Below are 22,804 nucleotides of genomic sequence, written 5' to 3'. Positions count from 1 at the left end.
AGGCCACTGACGGGTGCGTGCGTTTGTTCACCAGCCCTTGTCAAACTGCGCCCCCTTTTAATCTGCTGCCGCTGGAAGCCCGAGACGAATCCCAAACCTGGGATCTCGGGGGCATCGAATTATATCCACCCGTCAATGGTCCTTCTGACAGTCCAGCAGCGAGTCCAGATTGCACCTCGACACTCGAACGCGGCCGTCCGTGTCGAGACGGGGTTGGTTGCAACCAAGGAGCAGCCCAGCCTGCGGAAGCCTGGAACTGTAAGCGACTGCCAGTATCCCTTCATAATGTTTCTATCATCTATCGTCTGGGAGTGTAAATCTCCTCTGTCTCTTGCAGTCCGCGCCCGAGTGTAACGATGCCAGCATCGTTGCTGCGATTGCCAACCCTCTTCTTCGGAGCTCACGGTGGGTTCCAGCCAGACCCGAGTTGGCCTTGGTTAAGGCACGCAACGTTCGGTTTGGCCCGTGCCAGTGGCTCACGACGCCCATTTCACGGTGGCCTGTCCCTTGCATGATCCCTACCGCAGTCTCCACGCGCCCGTTAACTCTCCCAGCCATCACTGCTGGAAACCTTGATCCTGCTCGCGCTCCCATCCCAGCGCCTGATCTACATTTATGATTCTGCATGGCACCGATCCGATACACCAAGGTTTTCTTCCGAGGATGAAATGGAGAGACTCCCAAGGCAAAAAAAAAGGAAGAATGTATGGTATATCGAGTGCGTCTGGCACCTGTACCGGACCGGTTTATTCGAGCAATAGCATTGCGCCTACATTCTTGCCAGTTATGCTTATATGAGGTATACCTATTTCTGCTTTCGCTGAGGATGTCCTTAAACCCCGCGCTATATCCCCATAAACTCGTCCAAGAATGACTGATACTATATCGACTTCTCTGAGTTTCTTTCGGAGTATGCGATCGACGGGTGTCCCGAAGAGGCATGGCGCACAAAGCGGCTCGCTCTCTTCTTCCAGAGGTGCTAAATCATTGACAACACGGGCGCATACCTTGGTCTATGAAGGTGACGGAGACCTATCAGTGCTGAGCCCAACGGAACAATTAGGGTGAAGAGGCAGAAAGAATCCCCTGCGGTCGGAGAATACAGGCCAGAGCCGTCTCGAAGACCACTTTGGAGGAATGATACTTTCAACAGTAATCCCATCGCTTTCGACAGCCGGCTACCTCTCCTTCTTCATCAACTGACTACAGGCCATCGAATCTTTGGCGCATAGCCGTCCTCGACAAAAATGACTGAGAGCAAAGTCCGGTCGGAACGGTGCACTCAGTCTCGGTCCACGTCTTAGGCTGATGTTGCGCCGAACACCGAAGCGCAAAGGTTTTCCATGACCGTTTGTACGCCATCGACTACGGATTCGTGAAACTATGGACTCGAAGCTTAGCTAAACACAGCCCGACATGACTCTTAGTGGAGTTTTGCAAGGCTGCCTCGGCAATCTACTTTTTCTCGTTGTATATTACCTGGTGTCGCTTGGGATGTGCTATCTCATTGGTACATTCTGTTGCTTTGTGTTCTCGGAAGACTGGCGTCAAGCTGAGTGAAGCTGACCCCTACGACGATTCTTGAAATCTCCACATTCGGCTGATGGGAAATTTGACCCTGTGGCTTCATCCAGCCGATATCGCAATTGGTCCGATCTGACCCATTCAAATCGACTACAGCCCATGAAACGACTGACAAGCCACGCCTTGAACTTTTGCATTGAGATGCATCCATTACCAGCGCCATTTACGGGCCACCTACTCCCGTTTCGGAACATGATCGTCAGGTTTGAAAGGAAACCAAATATGTGCGACTTCGCTGGCGGTCCTTGCGCGGGACAAATTTAGCTCACTATCGGCCACTTACTCCGCCTCGCACAAGGCTGACTGGTCATTTTGCGGGCGACCAGGGTCCTTGCGGTCTGAACAGCCTTGTCCTGAACTCGTGGCGCCACGAGGCGTCGGTTCGCGTCTCTTGGCTTTCATGTGCGCCTCGCTCAGTCCGCAAAGGCGTCATTCAATTTGGTGCGAAAGGAGCGGGGCTCAACTGCGGTTAGTCCTCCTCAGGCTAGACAGACACTCTTCTCTGCACACCACTCCGCCAGACATTCTCAGGTTCTTGTCCCATCTTCACGTCGGCGCTTGTCACGAAGACATTGGTTGTGGCTGTCCACACGGCGGGACTTCTCATGCCTCCCCGGACGGCTGCACGCTGGGTCCTCAGACGAACCCGGCGTTATAGCTAGTGTGCAATTTCGACCTCGTATCCCCACGACCCTTGCAGGCTCATAGAGGTATTGTCAGTGTTATTAAAGAGACGTCTTGTTCCCGATGGTGGGTGTTAGTCGCGGTCGCTTCTTTCTTCCTTGCACTGTACAGACGTCTCTCTATCCAGTCTTTTCTTCGTGATCCATTTCCTCCCACCGAACCCCGGGCTTGTCTACACCTTTTGCCATTCTTGCAATCATGGGTTTCAGTCCCCGGCCGCTCGGCTGGTCTATGCCCGGATGGGTCCTGTACATGCGCGGCGCGCAGTTATTCATGGCTTTCCTGGTCCTCATCCTGACTGCAGTCTCCGCGGGAGAATTGTTACAAGGCGCCGACCCGTCATGGCTGGTGAGTGAATCCTCGTTGATCTGCGAACGAAGAGAAGGACTGACACTCCGGTTCTAGGTCACTCCCTATCCTGGCTTCGGTTTCGCCTGGTTCGCTGTAAGTCCGCCGGCACCACTGAACATCCTGTCCGATCAAGCACCCGAATCGGCACACTTATTGACACGCTTCGCGCATATCTAGTTCTCCTGGACACTGTTCTATATCCCAGTCGCAACATTTGTGATCCCCAACCTCAGCGCCAAAGTCAGGCCTTTGATCATCCTGTTGGTCCTCGAATTGCTCACCACTTTATGGTGGCTGGTCACATTCGCATTGCTTGCCGACAACAGCTCAAGGCTTGCATCATGGCTCGATACGGGCTACACCAACGCAAAGGTCGGGTTGGGGTTAGCCCAGTCCAGCGCTGCCTTTGGTGCCGTTGAATTGTAAGTGTGGATTCTGCTGTGTGTATCTGTGCTACCCAAGCTTGATTTCTTGTCTCCTGTTCACCCCACCTCTGCACTGAAAATGGAGCTGGTTCGTTCGTCTCGAGGGTTCCCAGAACCGTCGCCGGCTCGAGATCTGGAAATACATGGAGGTGGAGGTGGATCATAGGCATTTGAGTATCTCGTCTTCCGCCAGCACAACACCAGTACTCAGTCTTGTTGTTGTCTGTTGAACATGGCACTAACAGGATGATCGATAGTGTCCTTTTCGCCGTCGTTTCGGGTTTCGCCGTCCGCGCCCTGATGGAAAGACACCGCAACCCTACCAGCGGCGGCGCCTTTGTTCCCGTCCAGGAGTTTCCCAAGGCATCTGCTCCTGCTCAACCATACCCATCAGCGCCAGGCGTGTACTCGGACCAAGTGCCTTACTCCCAGCCACAGCAATATGCTCAACCACCAATCCCACAACCGTACCAATCACAATCACAACCACAACCACAGCCATACCAGCCGCAGCCATATCAACAACCACAAGAGCAACAGCAACAACCAGTATAGCAATCCTACCAGCCACCATACGTACAATCCCAGTCGCCTCCCCCACAGCAACCATCGCCTCAACCTCAACCGCAGCAGATGTATTCTCCGCAGCCACAGCAATCCACTGGTGGCATTCCACATCCGCAAACATCAGAGTTGAACGGTCCTCCTGTCCATCAGTAAAGGGACTATGGTGACTGTAATGCATCTTGAATGGAAATGAGGACCCTTGCCCTGGGCCCGCATCCGTTTTTCTCAAAGCTGTACCGAGAATGATGAGGAGAAGGAATATGCTTCACGTGACGAACTCAGCCAGCCATGAACAAGCGAGGAGCCCGAGTTGAAGGGCGGATCAGTGCTTTTTGTCGCCACGACAGCCCGCGGCACCTGGAAGAACATGATGCGGCGAACCGTGTCATCGGTAATTGGACCGTTGGAGAACTCGGCGGAGATTACCATGGAATATGATATGCAATGCAATGGTCTGTTAATTGGTATGGAATGCAACACTCTCCCCGAGAACGACACCACTGAAAGACTCTTGCTTTTTTGGTACTCATCAGGCCCCCTTGAAACTTAATGTCTGTCTGTATGCCCGCCCTGTTGGGCATCCGCGCTTCAAAGGTTATCACCTAGTGGTTGTGGTCTCAATGTTATTAACCCGAGTGAATGATGATGAAGCTTTGGCTTGTTTGATCCGGTAGAGAGAAGATCCTATAATGATTGCGGTTTTAGAGTATAAGTACATGCATCTATACCGTACGTATAATAAAATATATGGGATGAGACATGCTGCGAATCAGGGGTGCCATGTGATATGGTATATCATGTTGTTTTATTTTCTTTGACACAACGAACCCGCTGGTACTCTGGATACTTTGAAGGTACCAGTGGCAACCGAAGCGCCCATGTTATGTTATGCTGTGCTAATAGTATGTCTCCCTTGTTTCTACGACTCATCACCCCAGCCAGCCAATGATGGGTTAGCTTCGGCGCAACTCCTCGCTGATATCGCCTGGCAAACAATATGTGCATTGCCTCAGTTAACGTTGTCCTTACCAGCTTGGCTCGGTTCAGCTCAGAATACAGAGCCGACCAGGATGGGCAGCACGGTAAAAGAAAGGGACCGCCACTCAATCATCCATTCATCTCATTCGTCTCATCTCATCTCATTCAACTCACAACTCAATATTAATCGAGTGCCCAAGGTATGCATCAGTCAATCCTGGCCTGCGTCAAACTTCTCCTCTTGGTCGGCATATGGCTGGCAGTCAAATTATTCGTCAGGCGGATGTTTGTGCTGCTGATCCGGATTCCCGAACGAGGCTTCTTCAGTCTCTTCCGAGCCACCATGACAGGCACCGACGATTTGGTGACAAGATAGTTGGAGAAGGAACCCAAGAGTACACCTTTGAGAGAGCTGCGACCACGGGTACCGACGACACAGAGGGTGGGTTCGAGTTCATCAATCTGGACAACAACAACGTTAGTTTTGCGTTGCCACTCACTGTAGAGATATGATCCGCTTAAAACTTACCGCACCAAGAATCAAATGTTTGGGACTCTTGCAATGGATTACCTCCACCATACACCTCACCTGTAGGCTCGTCTTGCGAACGAGCTTCAAAAAGTTGTCGGTGATCTTGTCAACCGCTCGTAACCGTTCCATTTCCTTTTTCGACACACTCCTGGCGTCCACGGAACCCGTTAGGCTCTGCAATTCAGTAGCCGGGAGGTATTTGTTGTTAGTTCCGACACTGGTTCCACCGCCTTGCGTCGTCTGTCGAGTCAGAGAATTCATAATGTCGGATGCATCTTTGCCCGCTTTGGCACCCTCGGCTTGCAGTGCTTCTTTATCTCCCTCATTGACTTTGCCGGCGTTTTCGTCCTCAATGGCGTAGATGGCCAGCATGGTATCGCCGTCACGAAGCATGGTCCCCACCACCCACTCCATGGCATACAGGGACTCAGTACTCAAATCGCTGCAAACAAGGTAGAGTCTGTTATTCCGTTCCCCTGCCTTTCCTTCCATGTCGAACTTGGCCCAATTCCCTCGCAAAATGATCCGAACATGTCGATCTGGCACTGTTGAGTCGAGAGGCGAGATGTTCAAAGCCAGTGTCTTGGCCTTTCTGATGGCTGCCAGCTCGTCATCTTCGTCGTCGTCTTCTCCACTCGCACTAGGAGAGACGGACCGAGGCCGGGTGAAATTGTTCGGCGGATGTACTTCTTCCTTTTGTTCGGGGATATTCTCTCCGGTAGGGCTGGTGATGGAAATGGAGGGTTCGAGCAGTGACTTGACAGGGTGCTGAACTGGCGGAGATTTGGTTCTTTCCTCAGCCGATGCTGTACCGTTGGAACTGGTCTCCGTTTTCTTGTCTGTCTCACCGTCCGAGAGCTTGCGTCTTTCCGACCGACCTCTAGTCTCGTCTTCATCGCTGCTCGGAGACATAACATCTTCATCACTGCTCTCGGCCAAAGCCTCTTCCGCTCCGACCTCGTCTTTGGGCACACGTGTACCACCTTCTTCCGAGTCGTCGGTGATGGTCGAGAAACTGCTGGACTTGTTGGACATTCGACGGTTCGCTCGTTCGTCCTCCACTCCAGTCTCAGGTTTCGTGGTGGAATAAACTGAGCCTTTTGCCTTGGTGGGACTGAGTAATCCTGCTTTGGCCGACTCGTCAAACCGAATCCTCGAAGATGGCGACGATGAACGAGCACCAGCGCCAGTGCCCGCCGTCGAGTTGTGTCTTCCACTTCCTGCGCCCGGTAAGCCCACATGAAGCGACGCAAAATCCCCCGACATGGCTGCCGCCATTGCAGAACCTGATCCTTCTCGTGTCCTCCTTGTCTCGTTCGGCGAACGCGTGGATGTGCGGGGATTAGAAGGCATGGAAGACATGTCGAATTGGTAGTTCTGTTCGAAATCACGCTTGTCTTGCGATTGTACCTTTGGGAGGCCTACTGGCCGGTCAGAATCGGAGGACGTTCGATGTCGCGTGCTCGCGGGCTGGCTTTTTGTGAGCACCGGTGAACTTTGTCTGCTAGTATGAGGAGAAGTATAGGTTGAGGGATCGGAGGGGTCGAGCTTGGATGACTTTCTGGATTGATCGGGACTTGTCACCCCAACTCCAATTCCTGCAATGGAGCCATGTCTCGGTGTAGGCGAATCGATGTCGAGCATGCTACGGACGGGTGGAGGTGGTGTCGCCGTTCGTAAACCTCGAGGTCTGGCAATTGGACTAGCAGGTCTTCGACGGTCAAGAGCAGCCAGGACCTCTCTGTTCTCTTCATCGAGGGAGGCTTCGAGACTCAAGGGTGCTCGAGACCTCGAAAGCGGTCTGTCCATTCGGTCTTGGGCGCAGGTGGAGAGGCGGTATCGTAAGCGGGGCGTGTGTTTTCAGACCAGCAGCAGCGCAAGGAAAAGGAACGCAATCCAGTGGGCTCTACGAGCTTGCCAGAGATGGCTCCGTAGGATGGCTATCCCTAAGACATGATATGGAAGAGAATTGCAGGACATGTAGAGATTGCAAAATCCAAACAACACACAGAGGGTTCTTCGATTCGACCTGCTACTAGTAACCTGGTGCCATGGCCAGACCGTGACTCTGGCGAGTGGCTTGATGCTCATGTGCCTGCTATGGTAAGTTCTAACTGCAGTTTAATGATACGGTAATCGCAGTACAGCGTACAGCTCGACGAATGATTTGTGGGGTGCTGCGGTCAATGCCCCGAAGCACAGCCTGTGCCCAGACTCGCCTAGACGCCGGTGACCTCCTGGCAGAGTCTAAGGTAGACAAGCGACCTTGACTGATTGGGCGTCGGTGCTTGACTGCCTAGGGACGGCTATTTCACAAATACCTGACGATATCTGTACCTACATACCAGCCAAGGGGTGTGTGTCAACACGGTAAAATATAGGTAGCTAGCAGGTGCCTAGGTACCTTAGGTAGTAAATAAGGGTTCAGAACAAAAGATCGAGATCTACTGTCGTAGGGCAGCAGATGGCGGGGTAGCCCTTATCGGCCCTTATCAAAGGCTGCCTGCGCCTGCGTCGGCGGCTGCGCCGTGAAGCCTGGACGCAGGACGGGGCTAAGGCCTAGGGCCCGTCGAGAGTCGCTTCTTCTTCATCCTCCTCCCAGTGTGCCTCTCTGTGGCTGGTCTGCCGTTACTTTCACCCAAGAGACATGAGTGGAAGCCATCAAAACTTGAATGGTTCGCTCTCCCCCCATCATCACGCTTCATGCAGCGCATCTGTGCTGCCGCTGGTTATCCTCAACTCTTGCTTGCAGGGCATAATCCCGGAATTACACCACTTCAATGCCCTCATTGGCTCCAAGCATCACACTGCTACTCCCATTCCAGAAGGCATACTCTCCCAACCGGACTTCAAGACCTGGTTACACGTACCTAGGTAGGTTGAACCGTAGGATGAACTGCTGACTTCCCAGACCACCTGCCCTCGGTCCTAGTCCTATACATGCTCTTTAAACCCTAAAAGCCCGGGGGATACTCCGTGGTCCGAACTCCGATCTCTTCCTCTCCTCTTCACATATTGAAACGGGGCTTGCGTGGTCAAAATGTTTACTTCTATAGGACTTGCTGTATTACTGATGCTACTATTTACCTCGCTTGTGCGAGCAACTGCTCAGGATGACTGTGGAACGAACCAGAATCCATATTGCGCGGGAAACAGTCTGCTGGAATCATTGTGCTGTCCATATCCCAATGTCTGTTACTGGCAGAACCGCGACGGTGCTCCAGGGTGTTGTCCCCAAGGACAAGTGTGCAATGGACAACCCTACAATGCTCCCACCACCTGGCATGCTACAACCATAGTCGCCACTACAACGGAGAAATCAAAGTCTACTTCAACTCACCACGCTTCGACTGTCACCAGCTTTGTTCCTGCGGGAGGCGGCGGCGGCGTTGTTATCACTCCTACCACCCAGCCTAGCATTGTCACTGTTACAAGCGACAACAACAAGGCGAGCCAAGTGGAATCCAAGGTCTCTTCTGGCGTGGCCAGCGTATATTCCACAGTCACATCTGCCGTTATTGGCGTCTACTCAACCGTGACTTCTAATATTGGGCAAGGCTTTGCCACTGTTTCCGGAGTGTTGGTGAGCGGTGCTCCACAAACGATGGTCGTTTCAATAGTATTGCCGTCGGTGGTCGCATTATGCATCCTTGTCTGGAACACTGCTGGATAATGCAGACCACGCAGAATAGGCGTGGTTAAATCAGCCGGACCCGTTTCCGAGGCCATTGTGCTGAGATTCGACGCAGTTAAAACCATCAGTCCTTGTGGTGCTCGAGGCAAGGTGCTTTTCAGCTGGGTTACGCTGCGCTTATCCGAATCAAATGGGCTGATGTTCAACCAATTCCAATGCACGTCTTCGATACAGTGTGCTATGGGACATTTACTTTTTTAATCTCGATTTGTTGCCAGTAAACACGGGTGCCCCTGGTGCCAATTGCAACACGTACAGATTCGCCCAATCCGACACGTTTGCTTAATTGCAAGTTGGATGCTGTGCATGGCAGTTTGATCACCCTCACATTTCAGAGCATCACCGAGCGCAGACAGTCTGGTCAGTCCCACAGCATCGCGGATTATTTCGATTATTTCGATTGTGCTGCTCCCTCTTCCTCCTCGATTGATGCAGGAACATGAACAAACCCCGGAACCGTGACAGAATTCAAGTTTCTCATGGCCTGGATTGAAAGTTGCAATATTAGCCGGATGATTTTTTGAGAATCCATCTCTGTGCCTCTCACGGGAGAAGTTCCGAGCAACGCAAGGAAAGAATAGGTGCAGACAATTTGCGTGGTCTAAGAACTGAAAAGAACTTACCTTGGCAAATGGTCCGTCAGGAGGCATCTCTCCGCCCCATCGATCCACGACCTTCTTGATCTTCTGACCGTCATCGGTAAGATACACAAGCACGCCACTGTCGATGAGTTCGTCCTTTCCCACGCCTTTTATCCTATACCTGTCCTTGAGATGCAATTCAATGGGATTTCCCAGGGACACGATCTCGGCAAACTCCTGCTTCACATCACTCATTGTCGCCACTACGCCATACCACTGCGCCTCATACTGCTTGCGTCCCTCAGCGATGGTCAGCGGGTCCTGAAATGAGCCGTCATCCGCCCACAGGCTCAGCTTGCGCTTGGACGGCCGGCCTGCGAAGAGGTCCATGACACTGCCGATGAGGAGAGATTGGTGAGGAGTCAGTTCACTGCCGCTCGGGGCCGGCGGCACGCGGGCTTGGATATCATATTCCGCGAAAGATGCTGGTTGTGATGATGATTCAGAGGGGTGAGAAGTTCCCGAGCTGGTCATGATGGGTCGTTGTGTCGAAGGCCCTGAATGAAACGGTGTTGTGAACGAAGTGGAGGAATGGTGTCAACAACAATACCAACAGTCGCTGGTCGGCTGGAGCTGTTTGTTGGTCGTGAATATGATTGTCGGAGACAGAGGCGTTGTCAACGTCTCACCAAGGGTGGATAGGAGAAGAGAAGAACTTTGGTTTGAGACTGGGGCTGGAACTGCTTTTTCGCAATACCGTTGATTTGTGGAATGTTAATGTCTCGAAAATACTGCCTTAGTAGTTGCTGCAAGATGTTGGTAGGACTACTGCCGGTATCTACTAGTATAGGTGTGTAGATAGGTATCTAGATGTAGGCAGTGGTAACCAGGTACATTGCATGATGTACGGACAGTCTGAAGCAGACATCATGATTTCAGGTGTCTGTAAACTCCCTGATTAGTAGCCTCTTAATTGTGGACGTACTATTTAGTAGACGACGTGTTGACTTCATCACGGGCACCACTTTTACTTGTAGCCTTCTGCGTGACATCGTCCTAGTATCTGCTCCAACTTGAACTTGTGGTTCGAGTATCTAGTACCCGAACTGAAGATCGTAGATTCCCTGGTTCCAAGATCGGACCTGATGTGGAGCCTCAGATCGGATCCGCGACACGGCCACTCATATTCATGGCCACTACCTTCTGTTGACGTGATTAATACTTTTAGTTCGCTACTTACCTCGAGTATCGTCTCCCGTTGAACCATAATTTTATACTTTGCACACTGTCAGTGTGCCTGTTCTGCCCTTGTTACAATCCCAACTTCTTCCGTGGTCGATCTAGCAGTAGGTACAGCAAGCAGTCACGATAGACCCACTGAGCCATGAAGACCAACCCTGGTTGCCCATGAGAGAATCACATCAGTCCTCGAAGAACGAGGACATACCCAAGACAGTCGCCACCATTGTCCAGACAGACTTGAATTTCACCGTATCAGGCTCTCCCAAGCTGGGACATTGATCGAGCATACTGGAAAACGCGGCCCAGGTCACGCATCCTCGGACACGACAAGCGTCTGCCAAGGCATTGATCATCCTTGTCTCGTGCCGGCTTACCACCGAGCCCACGGCCAGAGCCCATAAATGCAGGGACGCTGGCAAAAGATCCCAGGGTTGGTCACTACCACCGCCAGGCTGAGTGTTGGCAACAGAAAGTGAGTAGTGCCCGTGGAACTGTGTCACCAGAGCTGGGAACTGAGGCCAATGGAGCGAATGGTCACGAACATGATGGTGGACGTACATGAGTGCTGCGCACGCCACGGCTCGCCACATTTCGTCGATACAGGCGGCGTTGGTTCGTTGCAACCGAGAAAGGGAAGCAGAAACACTAGTGATCCTGGTAGCCATGCACAACCGCCGTTCCAGTCGGAGAAGAACATCATGTCGCACCAACTTGTCCGCTGGAGTCAGCGTCGTCATGGGTCGAGCTTGAGTCTCGTCGCATATGGCGTGGATCTCGCCCAGGAGGCCCTCCACTTCACGTTGTAGGTTTCCCGCAAACCGCGGTTGTAACGGCTCGAGATGGCAAACAGCGTCATCCGACGCTATATACCCATATCCGCCATCCCCGAGCGGGAGCTGCGAGGGGAAGCGCAAAGTGCCTCCAAACAGCTCCACGCAAAGCATGTCGTTCCAGCTGATCACACGCTGCAGAAGTGCACCAACCTTCCCTACCCCGGAAAGACAGTGCATGCCTCCTCTCATGTGCAACAGCGTTTCCAGTCCTTGCATGTGCCTGGCTGCTTCGTCTCGACTTTGGAAACCAAGCTCGATGTTGGCCATGATGGAGACTGCGGCTAGGATTTCGTCGGTCGCCACTACTGCCGTCGCACCGTTGCAGGCTGACGTGGTGGAGAGATGTCGATTCATCAGATGGATGGCCGTGACTTTGTGCTCCAGAATCCGTGGGTTCTCTTTGAAAAACGTCGTTGCATCCGCTTCGGTGAGCTTGGCATGGAAATGCATGCCCCAGCAGTACAGGTTGGTGTGCAGCAGCATGGCGTTATTGACTATGAAGGGAATCCACTCGCTCTGTCCGTTGATGGGACACCAGGGGATACGATCGTAATTGACCCATCGCGAGATCAACGTTTCGTCCCAAGGAGTTAGCATGATCGGCAGCGCGTGGAATATGTCCATTTGAGTGCTGCCCCGCGGCTGCGTATCGATCGTGAGTCTTTGCAGGAGCGACGACAAATTTAAACCGGATGTAGGTCCCAAGGGAGCCTTGTGCCGACATGCCGCGTCTTGCTTATCAGTTTCGTGAAAGTCATTGGTCATGGTCCTTGAAACGATGGCATGATGACCTCGCATGGTCAGTTCCAATAACTCCATCCGCGCTCGGGCTCCTGAAGCTTTTACGCCTGTCGATAAGTCCGCTGAGTCACTCTGTTTTGGCTCCTTTTTGGACAATAACCCAAAGGTGTCTGGCGTCGTCACCTTCCATACTGACCCTCGCTTGTGGGTGCTTTTCCTCTGGTGATCGTGCATTACATGGGCCTTGGCCCGAGAGCGAAGACCAGGCTGGATCCCAGACCCCAGTCCAGGTCGTCCAGACATTGCGATGAACATATACTGTGATGGCGGTACATCACTGCGAGAGGGTCGTTCCGTTCTTGGGTTGGAATCGGGCTTTTTGACATCCACATGTCCTGTAGGGCTCTTATATCTTGTGGATATGCAGCTTGTCGCTTGTTTGTTTCGTAGACTTGTCCCAACCCCATACCGTCGGGCCCGCCTTGCATGCGTACGAGAACCGTCGGAAGATGGAACCATTGGGATTGTAGGGCCCAATTACTCTTCTGAAAATGTCATTGGAATTCAGTAGTTGAGGGACACAGTTAGACTCAGTGAAAGTAGAATCTTGGGGCTTTCCTCGATGCGATATACTGGACAATGTGCGAATTCAACATCAATATGCGGACCTCAGCAATGATGGGGCGTGCATCTCGGGGACACATTTGTCTGCAGTATGAATGAGTGCCCCGCAGCAAGGTCCTTGGTCGGAGCTGTTGTTCAGATTGTGAGAAGTCATGGCACTGTTATCAGCTTGAGGATGTACTGTGCTGTAGGTGCTACGCCAAGGGTCTCTCGCCAGCGTTGGGCCAGACTGATTGGAACTTGGTGGCAGAATTGCCAAACCTCCAATCCAGCTGGCACAGAAAAGCGACTAGTCTTGCAGCAATACGAGGAGGGCGCTTGCTTGTATCGGAACTATTGGCGGAGCACCTGCACGCTTGAAGGCAAGCTGGTATGTCTGTGCGAGGTGATAGAATCTGCTTAGGCATGGAGAGGGACGTTCAGTGAAACACACCGGTTCGCACATGCGAACATTGGGTCGGCAGACCTTCTCCTACCTGTTGATTTGTACCAGGTACATAATCATACGAGGCCCGAAAGCATGCAACGGAGTACTAGTACCACTTGAAAGGGAGGTTTGGCTACCTGGTCCGGCCGGCCATGACCACCGTATGCATATCCGGGATCTGGCTATGAGACACTGGAAAAGGTAAGATACCTGGCAATAGCACAATTTGAAATCGAATTGGGCACGAAGTTAACTGCCAGTGGAACTCTGAAGTGAACTGAACTTCGAAAGGGAGACAAGTTCCAGGTTGAACTTGAAGTTGCCCCGAGAGTGGAGCAGTGACATCACCCCTTGGCAACGGTCCAGACGCGGAACGCGTCTCGTTTTCAAATGAGTTAAGTCGCGTCTCTCCGAGTCCTTCATTATCGTAGTGGTATCAACAATCACAATCGGGTTCAGCGTTGTTTCCTGATCTTGCACTACAGGTACTGCCTGCTCTGTCATCACTGTCTTCCTCACTTCATCTCAGATTTCTGTGCCTCGAGAATATCCAGCCTCGTGCTCGTCTCGCATTATCATGCCCCGCAAAGCCAAATCCAAACCGCGGCCCTCCGAGGAGCCTCAATCTGAGAACGATGACCGGGGGCATAATGAAGAGCTCGAGTCGACTGAGCCGGCCACAGTCGACCCGTACGACGTGCTGAAAGTGTCGAAAACTGCGACTGCAGATGAAATCAAATCAGCCTATCGTAAACTCGCGCTCAAACATCATCCCGACAAGGCTCGTCCCGAAGACCGCGAAACCGCCCACAAGGCATTCCAGGAGATTGCCTTTGCCTACGCCATTCTCAGTGATGAGCGAAGGCGGAAACGCTACGATGCTACAGGAAACACGGCTGAAAGCGCCAACATCGAGGATGACGACTTCAACTGGGTCGACTTCTTCCGCGAACAGCGCGCCAACATGGTGAGCGGGGATATGATCGAGCAGGTCAAGAAGGAGTACCAAGGAAGCGAAGAAGAGAAAGAAGACATCTTGGCAGCGTACGAGGAGGGAGAAGGCGACATGGACGTTGTCTACGAGAGCGTCATGTGCAGTGAGATCATTGCCGATGATGAACGGTTTAGGAAGATCATTGATGAGGCCATCGAGAAGGGTGACGTGCCTGCTTTCGAGAAATACACGAAAGAAGGCAAGAAGAGCCGACAACAGAGAAAGGCGAATGCGAAAAAAGAGGCCATAGAGGCCATGGAGTATGCGCGGGAGTTAGGCCTTGAGGACAAATTGTTTGGGAAGACAGAGGCGTCAAAAAAGAAATCCAAGAAGTCAACCGAAGACGATGACCAGGATGGTCTCAAAGCCCTGATACAGCAACGACAACAGTCAAGAGCTAAAAATTTCTTGGATGATCTCGAAGCCAAGTATGGTGGGGGCACATCGAAGAAGGGTAAGCGGAAGGTCGTGGACGAGCCACCAGAAGAAGCCTTCCAGAAAAATGCGAAACGGGGAAAGAAGACAACCAAGTCTTGATGCCCTTACTTCATACATGGATGATGTGAGAAGTTTGACACATAACAATCCAGCGCGGCGTTGGGGAGATCAAGCGACTGCCTGCATCACTGGTCACACTCGTGGATAACGACTGGGCCTCTTGCACAGCAAGCAACTTGGAGAAATCAACTTCAGATAATGATGACAATTATTTTCTTTGCCCCCAGTAATGGTGTGGCGTAGAGATACAGCTTTGTTTCAATGACTTGCCATGGGCGTCAGTAACCCCTTGGACAATTGTTTCTAAATTCTGACGCGGTATCGCAAACACGAGTAGAAACTCGGCAAGGGTGGTGAGGCAAATGCTGTGAGGCCCGCAAGGAATCAATTGTTCTCGTCAACCACGGAGTTAACACAGTAGTGTGTGGATCGCTACAGGCCTCGACTAGACCAGGGGAGGTCCGTTAGTTTCCAGAGGGAACACTTCGCCTCTATAGCGCCACGAAACCCTGCAGCGTTCAAGTCAACTGGGAGTGGTCCGAAAGGACCGAATGAGGGTTTGGCAACATTCAAGTTCCGGACGTGTTTCCGGATATGCCCAAAACGATCATTAATTAAAGGCAAATGGCGTTTTGCAAGAATCAGGCACGAGATGGACTGTGAGATCCTGGCATTGAGACCTCTCCTCAACATGGAAAGGGGCTTGAGCGCCATGGAATCCATGGGTTCTTGCAGTCCCATGAGCTATTGTATTGGACAGTCTCATTGCAGCACACGGGGGCTGTTGGTGGTTTATAGAGGAGCTAGGGGAGGCGAAAGTGAAGCTGGTGCCTAGAGCGGGAGGTTGACACGGAGTTTCGGCACAGAAGTCTTGCTTCACCACGATGAGATGCCGGTTGAAGGAGAGGCTCTTGAGAGCGATTGTGGTGTCGCACCTGCAGAGCCATGAACAGCAGTCTAGCAACTTGAAGCATCCTCATGCCAGTTGCAGTCCTAGGCTGACCGGTCAGTTCTTACGCACCTACAGTGGTAGAGCATGCCACTCCGGCCCAACAAGTGCCAATCGTCAACGTACATACGGTGATTTCTGCTCAGTGCCACAAGTCATGGAGATACGGCAGGTCTGCCATGACACTGCACTGCAGCCCACGCACGCAACCAACCAGCCACAGTGACGCTCAGTAATAATTCCTGGAGCGGAGGAATGAAAGGTTCGCAGGAGTCAGAAGCAAGGGCCAAGCAGGAGATGCTTTGGCATGATTGGAAGGAATGATGGTGATCCGTCGTCATGGACACATGTCATATTTTGGACCACGGTTTGATGCCCGCTGAGGCGTTTGAGGAGTAAAAATGGGAAAAGAGTAACTGAAGCCGGACTCGGCGAGGGATACAGACCTCGAGGTAGGCGTGAACGAAAGGGGCGCAGGCAGTCGGATCTAGTAGTAGGACTAGTAGGAGTAATAAGGCAGTGTCGAGTGGTCTGCCAGAGGTACATTCACCGGCCATGGCCACCAGTTGTAGCAGTGCCAGTAGTGCTGGATTGAATGTCCGGATTGTTACAGGTCTGTACTGGAAGGATAGAGGCGCAGGGCAACCACTGCGGGAGAACAGAGTTAAGCGGATTGGGGGGTTTTTACAGGCAGATTACAGCGAACTTGAATGCCAGTGCCTGCGCCCAGTGAATGCATCGCGGTTCAGCCACTGCAGTACTTACCGTAGGTATGTACAGCACTGGCACCCAGTGACTGCAATGTACAGTGACTGCAATGCCAGGGCAATGCCAGTGCCAGGCCACTGCTACAACTTTACTGCTGCTAATATACCAGATAGTACAGTGGTAATACTGTGGTACTGACTGCCCTGCACTGCACTGCAATACTAGAGTGAGTGCATCACGGCCACTCTCCAGTCTGCGCCAACTTGACTTGCCCGTGAACTTCAACTTGACCTGCGCCAGTCCCGGTCTTGGCAGATCCCCTTTCCTTTCAAAATTTCTCTGGAGCCGCTCTTGCTCCCAACTGCGCTTCTCGCTACAGACTCTACCACGCAAATTACTTCGATTTGCGCCTCTGTATCATCTGAGGCTCATCTGGCACTGTCAACCTCTCAGTTGTCGTGCCTCATTTCACCCTTTGCCACAGAGCTTAGCTTGTCTCCTCTGCTGCGGAACTCCGATCTCAACCGTTCGGAACTGCCTGCGTTCAAAGAATCTCCCCTCAGGAATTTTCCTTGAAACAGACCGACCAACTTCGCCTTCGACCATCACCACCAGCAAAAGAGCGGCTTCCGTTGATTCGAGACAGTCGCCGCTTCGTGGTCACTTGTCGAACGAAATCCTCATACCGTTTACTTCCCTGCCGGCTCGGGCGACGTTTTCAGTGAAAGCTGTGTTTGTCATCACGATCCTTTCAGCTTTCGCCTGACCTCGCGAGCCTCCATCATTGTCTTCGGATCCATTTATACTCTCTGAATGACATCCCCATCTCCGCAATCTTCTTCTGCTCAATCAAAACCTGCTTCTTCCGCAGCAGGCGCACCTCCTTCAACCGCCGCGACCGGATCGAATTTGGCTTCACAAGGCCGAACCTCGTTTCCATCTGCCGGGAAACAGCCGTCTTCTTCCACGCCAAATGCATCGGAGTCCAACAACATGTCTGCAGCAGTTGGAGGCGCTCCGCCCACACAAGGTCATGGCGAGTCTGTGAACGGAAGAAATACCACTATTCCTGCTATCCCTTCGGTCAACGGCAGTGTGTCCCTACCGGACCATACGCGCAAGCCTTCCATGACAGTCACACCTGCAGGCGCTACAGGGTTCCCCGCGAACGGACGAGGGCCAGGTGGACCTCAGAACAAGCCTGGCATACGTTTTGGATCGCTGGACGGCCCCAATCCCGCGGGTTCTCCTGCGATGGGAACGCCCCCTTCGTTGGCGCACGAAAATTCGTCAAATCTCAGCGTCAATCAGCACAACCCTGGAGCAGCTTCTCCTTCTAACTCTCCATCCCCGATTCCCCAGCCGGCGTCGGTCAGTGGAGGCCGCCCGCCCCCATCCTTCCAGGCACAAGGCAACGGTTTGTCGTTTGGACAACTCGATCCACATGATCCAAGTGTAAGACCACATCCCGTGGCGTATAAACGTACTAACATGCTTTGCCAGGGTCTTGCTCGGCCAATGTCTCAAATGCAATTTGGTCCACAACAAGAGCATATGAGACGAGGATCCTCACAGTCCATCCATAGCGATGCCGGTGGCCCAGGTCTGCCGACAGGCCCGGGCCGTGGTGGATACCAGGCTGGTCGTGGCAGAGGATATCATGCATCCTTCCAGCAATCTGGGAACCCATCCTTCCGCCCTCCGCCCAACGGCCGAGGCCTACAAGGCGGCTATCAAAACCGAGGGCAGCAAATGCCCTACCAAGGCTCGCCTGCTATGGGTACCCGCAGCCCTGCGCTCGTTAATGCTACCCCAGGAACCCCGAACATGGCCCCCATGCATATGGTGCCCGGAATGCAAGGACAACCCAATGGATATTATATGGGACCCCAACATGTAAAGAACCACCACCCACAAGTTTCTTCTTCACGTGATGGCCCAAGAGACAGAGGCAAACCTACGAGAGGTCGAAATCGTGGCAACCGTCAAGCTGTCCGCGGTAGAGGCCCTGGTAGGGGTGGAACCGAGGAAGGACCCTTCTACAGCAGAGATCCCGCTTCGGACCACTATCGCCCTAGTCTTGCGAAGCCACCACCTCCCGTTGTTTCACGCGCCCCCAAAGTTTTCCCCTATCCAGATCTTTCTCCCGAAAGTGGCAATTTTGAACATTTTCTGACTGCGAGAGCACAGGCTTTTGGTATCCCCACCCAAGCTGATCCTAGTATTCAAATGTTGTATAACCAACAATACTATGGACAACCAGGACTGCAGGGTCAATACCCTCCTCAGTACATGCCGCCCCAATCTCCTCGCCCTCCCTATCAACAGCACGGCTTTGCACCGAACATGCAACCTGCTTTTAGTAACCAGGGCGCCGTTCCTCCCTCGATGTCGCGGCAATCCTCTCAAATGTCGGCACCTGATCGTCCTGGTTCCAGCATCGGACAGCAACCGCAGACACCAGCTCCTTCTGGCCCAGCACATAACGCAGCGCGCACTCCAAGTGTGTCTGCTCAGAAACCAAGCTACACAATTCCTCCCAAGAAGAGTGCGGCAATCACCATCAAGAACAGCGCGGGAGAAGTCGTTTCTTTCAACAAGCCCCCTGCTTCTCCTGCCAGTGCTACGCCTGCATCAGTCAATGTTGTTCCCCAGCCTACACCTACACCTCCAAGTCGTACAGGCAGTGCAGCCGATAATGCCCATGGACGGACCGATAGCACGAGTACAAAGACGGCAGAGGAGGCGAAGAAGACTTTGCAGGAAGCCATTGCAAGGAAGATTGCCGAAGACGAGGCCAAGAGCAAGCTAGAGAAAGAGCTCGCCGAAAAGCAACAAAAGGAGCAGATGGACAAGGAGGCCGCACAAGCCGCTGAACGCGAAGCTGCCGAAGCCAAAGTGAGAGCCGAAGCTCTTGAGAAAGAGGCCAAAGAAGCTGATGCTCGGACGGCCACTGAAGCGGCTGAGGCCTCTGAGCCCGCGAAGAAGGCTGAGGAAGACGAGACCAAGAAAGCCAAAGAGGAGAAGGCCAAGGAGACCCCCGCTGAAGCGGCCAAGTCAAATGAAGACGAAATCGACTACGACGCCATTGAGGCTGAAATGGCGGCTCTGGAAGCCGAAGAGGCCCGACGTGAGGAAGAATACAAGAAAAAGAAAGCTGCCGAACTTGAGGCCAAACGAAAGAAGGAGGCTGAGGAGGCTGCCGCATATGAAGCCAACATGAAAGAACTAGAGCGCAAGGCTGAAGAAGAGGAGTTGCGACGTGAGAAGGAGAAGACTCAAAAGGGGGCCGAAGACGATACCAACAAGAAGCTGTTTGCCGAACTCAAGGCAAATCCCTTCGGTACGCCTGCGTCGGTCGAAAGCCCTGCGGCCCATACTCCTGTCGAAAGTGGTACCGCCACCCCAGTTTCGGATGTGTCCATGCCTCCTCCAGCCAAAGCCCCCGGTCGACGTGGCAAGGCTGCTGAACTCACCCTCGACACAAAGAAGCCTATTGAGCCACCGGAGCCGAGCGCGACTTTGAAGGCCTTGCAGTCAGCTAAAAAATTGGACGATCTCTCGAAGGTCACGTATCCTCCTGAGATCGCATCACCAAATCCTGCCCTCAATGCAAATGCGCCGGCTGATCGCAAGTTCAAGTACAACAAGGAATTCTTACTCCAGTTCCAGAGTGTGTTCAAGGAGAAGCCAACGCTGGACTGGGATCTCCGGATTCGGGACGCTTTAGGCGATGGAGATTCTTCCGCCCGGCCCAGCGCCTCCGCAAGGACACCCTCGGGCATGGGCGGCCGCAGTGCTTCTTCTCGCGGTGCTGCAGCTATGAACCAGTTTGCACCGATGGGAAGCTTTGCTGGTGGTGCTCGGGCTCCTCTACCACCTGGCACAACTTCCGAACAGCGATTTGCCGCCTCGAATGCTGCTATGAGAAGCGGTGCGTTGGCCGGTAATCCATTTGCCCAATTCGGCCGTACTGGCCAAGGCGCTCCCGCCATGGGACGTACTCCATCAAACAATCCGCTCGGCCAAATCCCTGGATCCCCGCGTGTTGGTGGCGCAAGCCGAGGTGGTTCCCGTGCCGAAAGCAAGCGATCGAAACAGTCCGGCAAGCACGCCGCCGAAGAGAACAAAGCCATGCCTCTTACTGCTGGTATGAACATCACCGGACTGGAAGTATCGGCTACTGGATGGAAACCTCGCAGCGTTGGCCAAAATGCAAACTCTGGTCCTGCTCCTGGTGGCGATGGTTTGCTGGAGCCCGATGTCGTCCAGCGGAAGGTCAAGGCCGCGCTCAACAAGATGACGCCGGAGAAGTTTGACAAGATTTCGGACCAGATTCTAGAGATTGCTGCCCAATCCAAGCATGAATCAGATGGTCGCACGTTGCGCCAGGTCATCCAACTCACGTTCGAAAAGGCAACAGACGAAGCCCACTGGGCCCCGATGTATGCAGCCTTCTGCAGAAAGATGTTGGAGAGCATGAGTCCTGAAATTCGGGATGAAGGCATCAAGGACAAGGCCGGAAATGTCGTCACAGGTGGTAATCTCTTCAGAAAATACCTTCTCAACCGCTGCCAAGAAGAATTCGAGCGCGGCTGGAAGGTCAACCTGCCTGCGCGACCAGAAGGGCAGAGCGAAGAGGCAGCCATGCTATCCGACGAGTACTATATCGCTGCCGCCGCCAAGCGACGTGGATTGGGTCTTGTCAAGTTCATTGGTGAACTGTTCAAGTTGTCCATGTTGACCGAACGTATCATGCACGAATGTGTCAAGAAGCTGGTGGACTATGAAGGTACGCCTGAAGAGGCGGAGGTGGAAAGCTTGACGAGTTTGTTGCGCACCGTGGGCAAGCAGCTCGATAACCCCGAGAGCAAAGCTCAAGGCCGTATGGATGTCTACTTTGAGCGGATCAACTCCATGATTGCCCTGCCTGATCTACCGAGCCGTCTTCGTTTCATGCTTATGGATATCGTCGACCTTCGCGCGAAGGGCTGGCATTCAAAGGAAGATGACAAGGGTCCCAAGACCATCCAGGAGATTCGACAAGAAGCTGAACGCCAAGCACGTGAGGAAGAGCTCAAGAGGCTGGCCAGTCAAGGCAACCGGGGTGGCGGTAGGATGCCAATGGGCCGTGGTGATGCTCGAAGTTTCAGTGGCTACGGGGGTCAACTTCCTCCCCCGGACAACTCCAACCGTGTTGGCACAGACGATTTACGAAGGCTCGGCAACCGCAACGCCCGAAACCCCAGCCACACTGGTACTGGCTCACTGGGACCTCCCAGTATGCTTGGTGGGCGTACGAACAGTGGACGTCGTGGCTTAGGTCCTGGCGGGCTGCTAGGCCGAGGTGATGACAGCAATGCTAGCAGTCGCACTGGAACACCTCCTGCCCAGAAAGAAAAGGAAAAGAAGGACGAGTCCAGCACCAATGCTTTCAGGTGAGTAGTATTGTGCGAATCTAGTGATGAAGTGGATGCTGACTATATCTAGTGCTCTCGCCGCTCTCGAGAATGATGCACATGATGCACCAGGCTCGCCGCCATCTAACCCAGCCTCACCTCCTTCACAAAAGTCGCAGCCGAACATTGAACGAGAGCGATCAAGATCACCGGCCAAAGCCGCCGAGTGAGAATCCTCGCTATCCGTTCTCAGAGTGTACAACATAATGCAATTCGAACACTAATAATTGACCGACGTGCCGCTTGTGGGGAGGCTGAACGAAAGATGTGCATTGATACCCGGCGTGAGCCACTTGTTTAGCATTTCAGCGGAGCGGGCCTCGTTGTCACAAAAAGGAATCTTCGGCGAGCGACATTCTTCTAGAGACAACATTCAATCGACTCGAGAGCATCAGAGAATGCTGATTCTAGGATGATACGTTACGAGAGACCGGTCTTGACATCGTTCCCTGGCCTGATTGCAGCGCCTCCCTTCGACATGCTTTCACCACTAGTCAAAAGCGAGGAAGGCAACACAATGTCAGGAATGCTGACCGGACAGACCACCTGAGGTTTGTTTGCCAATTCTGCAATGAATACCGACGCGTCGCCGGTCTTGCGGTCACGAAGTGCGCAACATGGTCGAAAGGGGTGCTTTTGGGAGGTGCAGCCTCGGATGATGACCTGTGTTGACCACGCCGTTCTCTGGCGAGGACAATGGAGGATCATCACCAGGGAGGGCAGACAAAATGAATTCTAATTTTGTGTTTTTACTGCTTAGATGGTTGAGAGCGTGCGGTTTGTTGTTACTTTTCTTGCAATTCTTCCATTAGCCGTGCGAGAGCAGGGCAGTGCTCTCAAGCTGTATGTTGAGCAAAATGCAAATGACATCATTCAGGATAATGAAGTTTCGTAGGTTCCTTTTGTATACCTGGGTTATTTTTGCTGCTAGCC

The 22,804-nt window shown here is 52.9% G+C and overlaps 7 protein-coding genes across 7 annotated transcripts; 4 read left to right on the top strand and 3 right to left on the bottom strand.

The window, feature by feature from the left end:
* The first annotated feature begins 42 nt into the window (after positions 1–42).
* Positions 43–4,380, top strand: HMPREF1120_02496 (uncharacterized protein). Its single transcript, XM_009156539.1, has 4 exons — positions 43–2,616; positions 2,674–2,712; positions 2,797–3,041; positions 3,302–4,380. Exons 1-4 carry the CDS (start codon positions 2,467–2,469, stop codon positions 3,597–3,599), a joined length of 732 nt encoding a protein of 243 aa, XP_009154787.1. The 5' UTR covers positions 43–2,466; the 3' UTR covers positions 3,600–4,380.
* Positions 4,381–4,796: 416 nt separating this feature from the next.
* HMPREF1120_02495 (uncharacterized protein) lies at positions 4,797–6,930 on the bottom strand (the record flags this gene model as incomplete). Its single annotated transcript, XM_009156538.1, has 2 exons — positions 4,797–5,051; positions 5,119–6,930. The coding sequence occupies 2 exons, from the start codon at positions 6,928–6,930 to the stop codon at positions 4,797–4,799; spliced, it is 2,067 nt and encodes a 688-aa protein (XP_009154786.1).
* A 754-nt stretch (positions 6,931–7,684) lies between these two features.
* On the top strand, positions 7,685–10,353 carry HMPREF1120_02493 (uncharacterized protein). The gene has a single exon (XM_009156536.1). The coding sequence runs from the start codon at positions 8,162–8,164 to the stop codon at positions 8,792–8,794; it is 633 nt and encodes a 210-aa protein (XP_009154784.1). The 5' UTR covers positions 7,685–8,161; the 3' UTR covers positions 8,795–10,353.
* On the bottom strand, positions 9,207–9,930 carry HMPREF1120_02494 (uncharacterized protein; the record flags this gene model as incomplete). Its single annotated transcript, XM_009156537.1, has 2 exons — positions 9,207–9,299; positions 9,439–9,930. The coding sequence occupies 2 exons, from the start codon at positions 9,928–9,930 to the stop codon at positions 9,207–9,209; spliced, it is 585 nt and encodes a 194-aa protein (XP_009154785.1).
* A 464-nt stretch (positions 10,354–10,817) lies between the features above and the next one.
* HMPREF1120_02492 (uncharacterized protein) lies at positions 10,818–12,515 on the bottom strand (the record flags this gene model as incomplete). Its single annotated transcript, XM_009156535.1, has 1 exon — positions 10,818–12,515. The coding sequence occupies one exon, from the start codon at positions 12,513–12,515 to the stop codon at positions 10,818–10,820; it is 1,698 nt and encodes a 565-aa protein (XP_009154783.1).
* Positions 12,516–13,665: 1,150 nt separating this feature from the next.
* On the top strand, positions 13,666–15,250 carry HMPREF1120_02491 (DnaJ protein, subfamily C, member 9). Its single transcript, XM_009156534.1, has one exon. It carries the CDS (start codon positions 13,841–13,843, stop codon positions 14,792–14,794), a length of 954 nt encoding a protein of 317 aa, XP_009154782.1. The 5' UTR covers positions 13,666–13,840; the 3' UTR covers positions 14,795–15,250.
* A 7-nt stretch (positions 15,251–15,257) lies between these two features.
* HMPREF1120_02490 (translation initiation factor eIF-4F) lies at positions 15,258–22,753 on the top strand. The gene is made up of 4 exons (XM_009156533.1): positions 15,258–17,867; positions 17,916–18,308; positions 18,603–21,850; positions 21,903–22,753. Exons 1-4 carry the CDS (start codon positions 17,226–17,228, stop codon positions 22,039–22,041), a joined length of 4,422 nt encoding a protein of 1,473 aa, XP_009154781.1. The 5' UTR covers positions 15,258–17,225; the 3' UTR covers positions 22,042–22,753.
* Positions 22,754–22,804: the final 51 nt, after the last annotated feature.

The sequence above is a fragment of the Exophiala dermatitidis genome, assembly GCF_000230625.1.
Source record: "Exophiala dermatitidis NIH/UT8656 unplaced genomic scaffold supercont1.2, whole genome shotgun sequence".
Classification (NCBI taxonomy): Eukaryota; Fungi; Ascomycota; class Eurotiomycetes; order Chaetothyriales; family Herpotrichiellaceae; genus Exophiala; species Exophiala dermatitidis.
This window is presented reverse-complemented; position numbering and strand designations above follow the sequence as displayed.

What these genes read in the sequence shown, in the direction of transcription:
- HMPREF1120_02496 (XM_009156539.1), top strand. Translation starts at nt 2,467, where the DNA reads ATGGGTTTCAGTCCCCGGCCGCTCGGCTGGTCTATGCCCGGATGGGTC. An exon ending in GCGCCGACCCGTCATGGCTG is followed by an intron (nt 2,617 to 2,673) that starts GTGAGTGAATCC and finishes CTCCGGTTCTAG; the next exon opens with GTCACTCCCTATCCTGGCTT. An exon ending in GCCTTTGGTGCCGTTGAATT is followed by an intron (nt 3,042 to 3,301) that starts GTAAGTGTGGAT and finishes GATGATCGATAG; the next exon opens with TGTCCTTTTCGCCGTCGTTT.
- HMPREF1120_02490 (XM_009156533.1), top strand. Translation starts at nt 17,226, where the DNA reads ATGACATCCCCATCTCCGCAATCTTCTTCTGCTCAATCAAAACCTGCT. An exon ending in ATTATATGGGACCCCAACAT is followed by an intron (nt 18,309 to 18,602) that starts GTAAAGAACCAC and finishes GCGAGAGCACAG; the next exon opens with GCTTTTGGTATCCCCACCCA. An exon ending in TCCAGCACCAATGCTTTCAG is followed by an intron (nt 21,851 to 21,902) that starts GTGAGTAGTATT and finishes GACTATATCTAG; the next exon opens with TGCTCTCGCCGCTCTCGAGA.
- HMPREF1120_02493 (XM_009156536.1), top strand. Translation starts at nt 8,162, where the DNA reads ATGTTTACTTCTATAGGACTTGCTGTATTACTGATGCTACTATTTACC.
- HMPREF1120_02491 (XM_009156534.1), top strand. Translation starts at nt 13,841, where the DNA reads ATGCCCCGCAAAGCCAAATCCAAACCGCGGCCCTCCGAGGAGCCTCAA.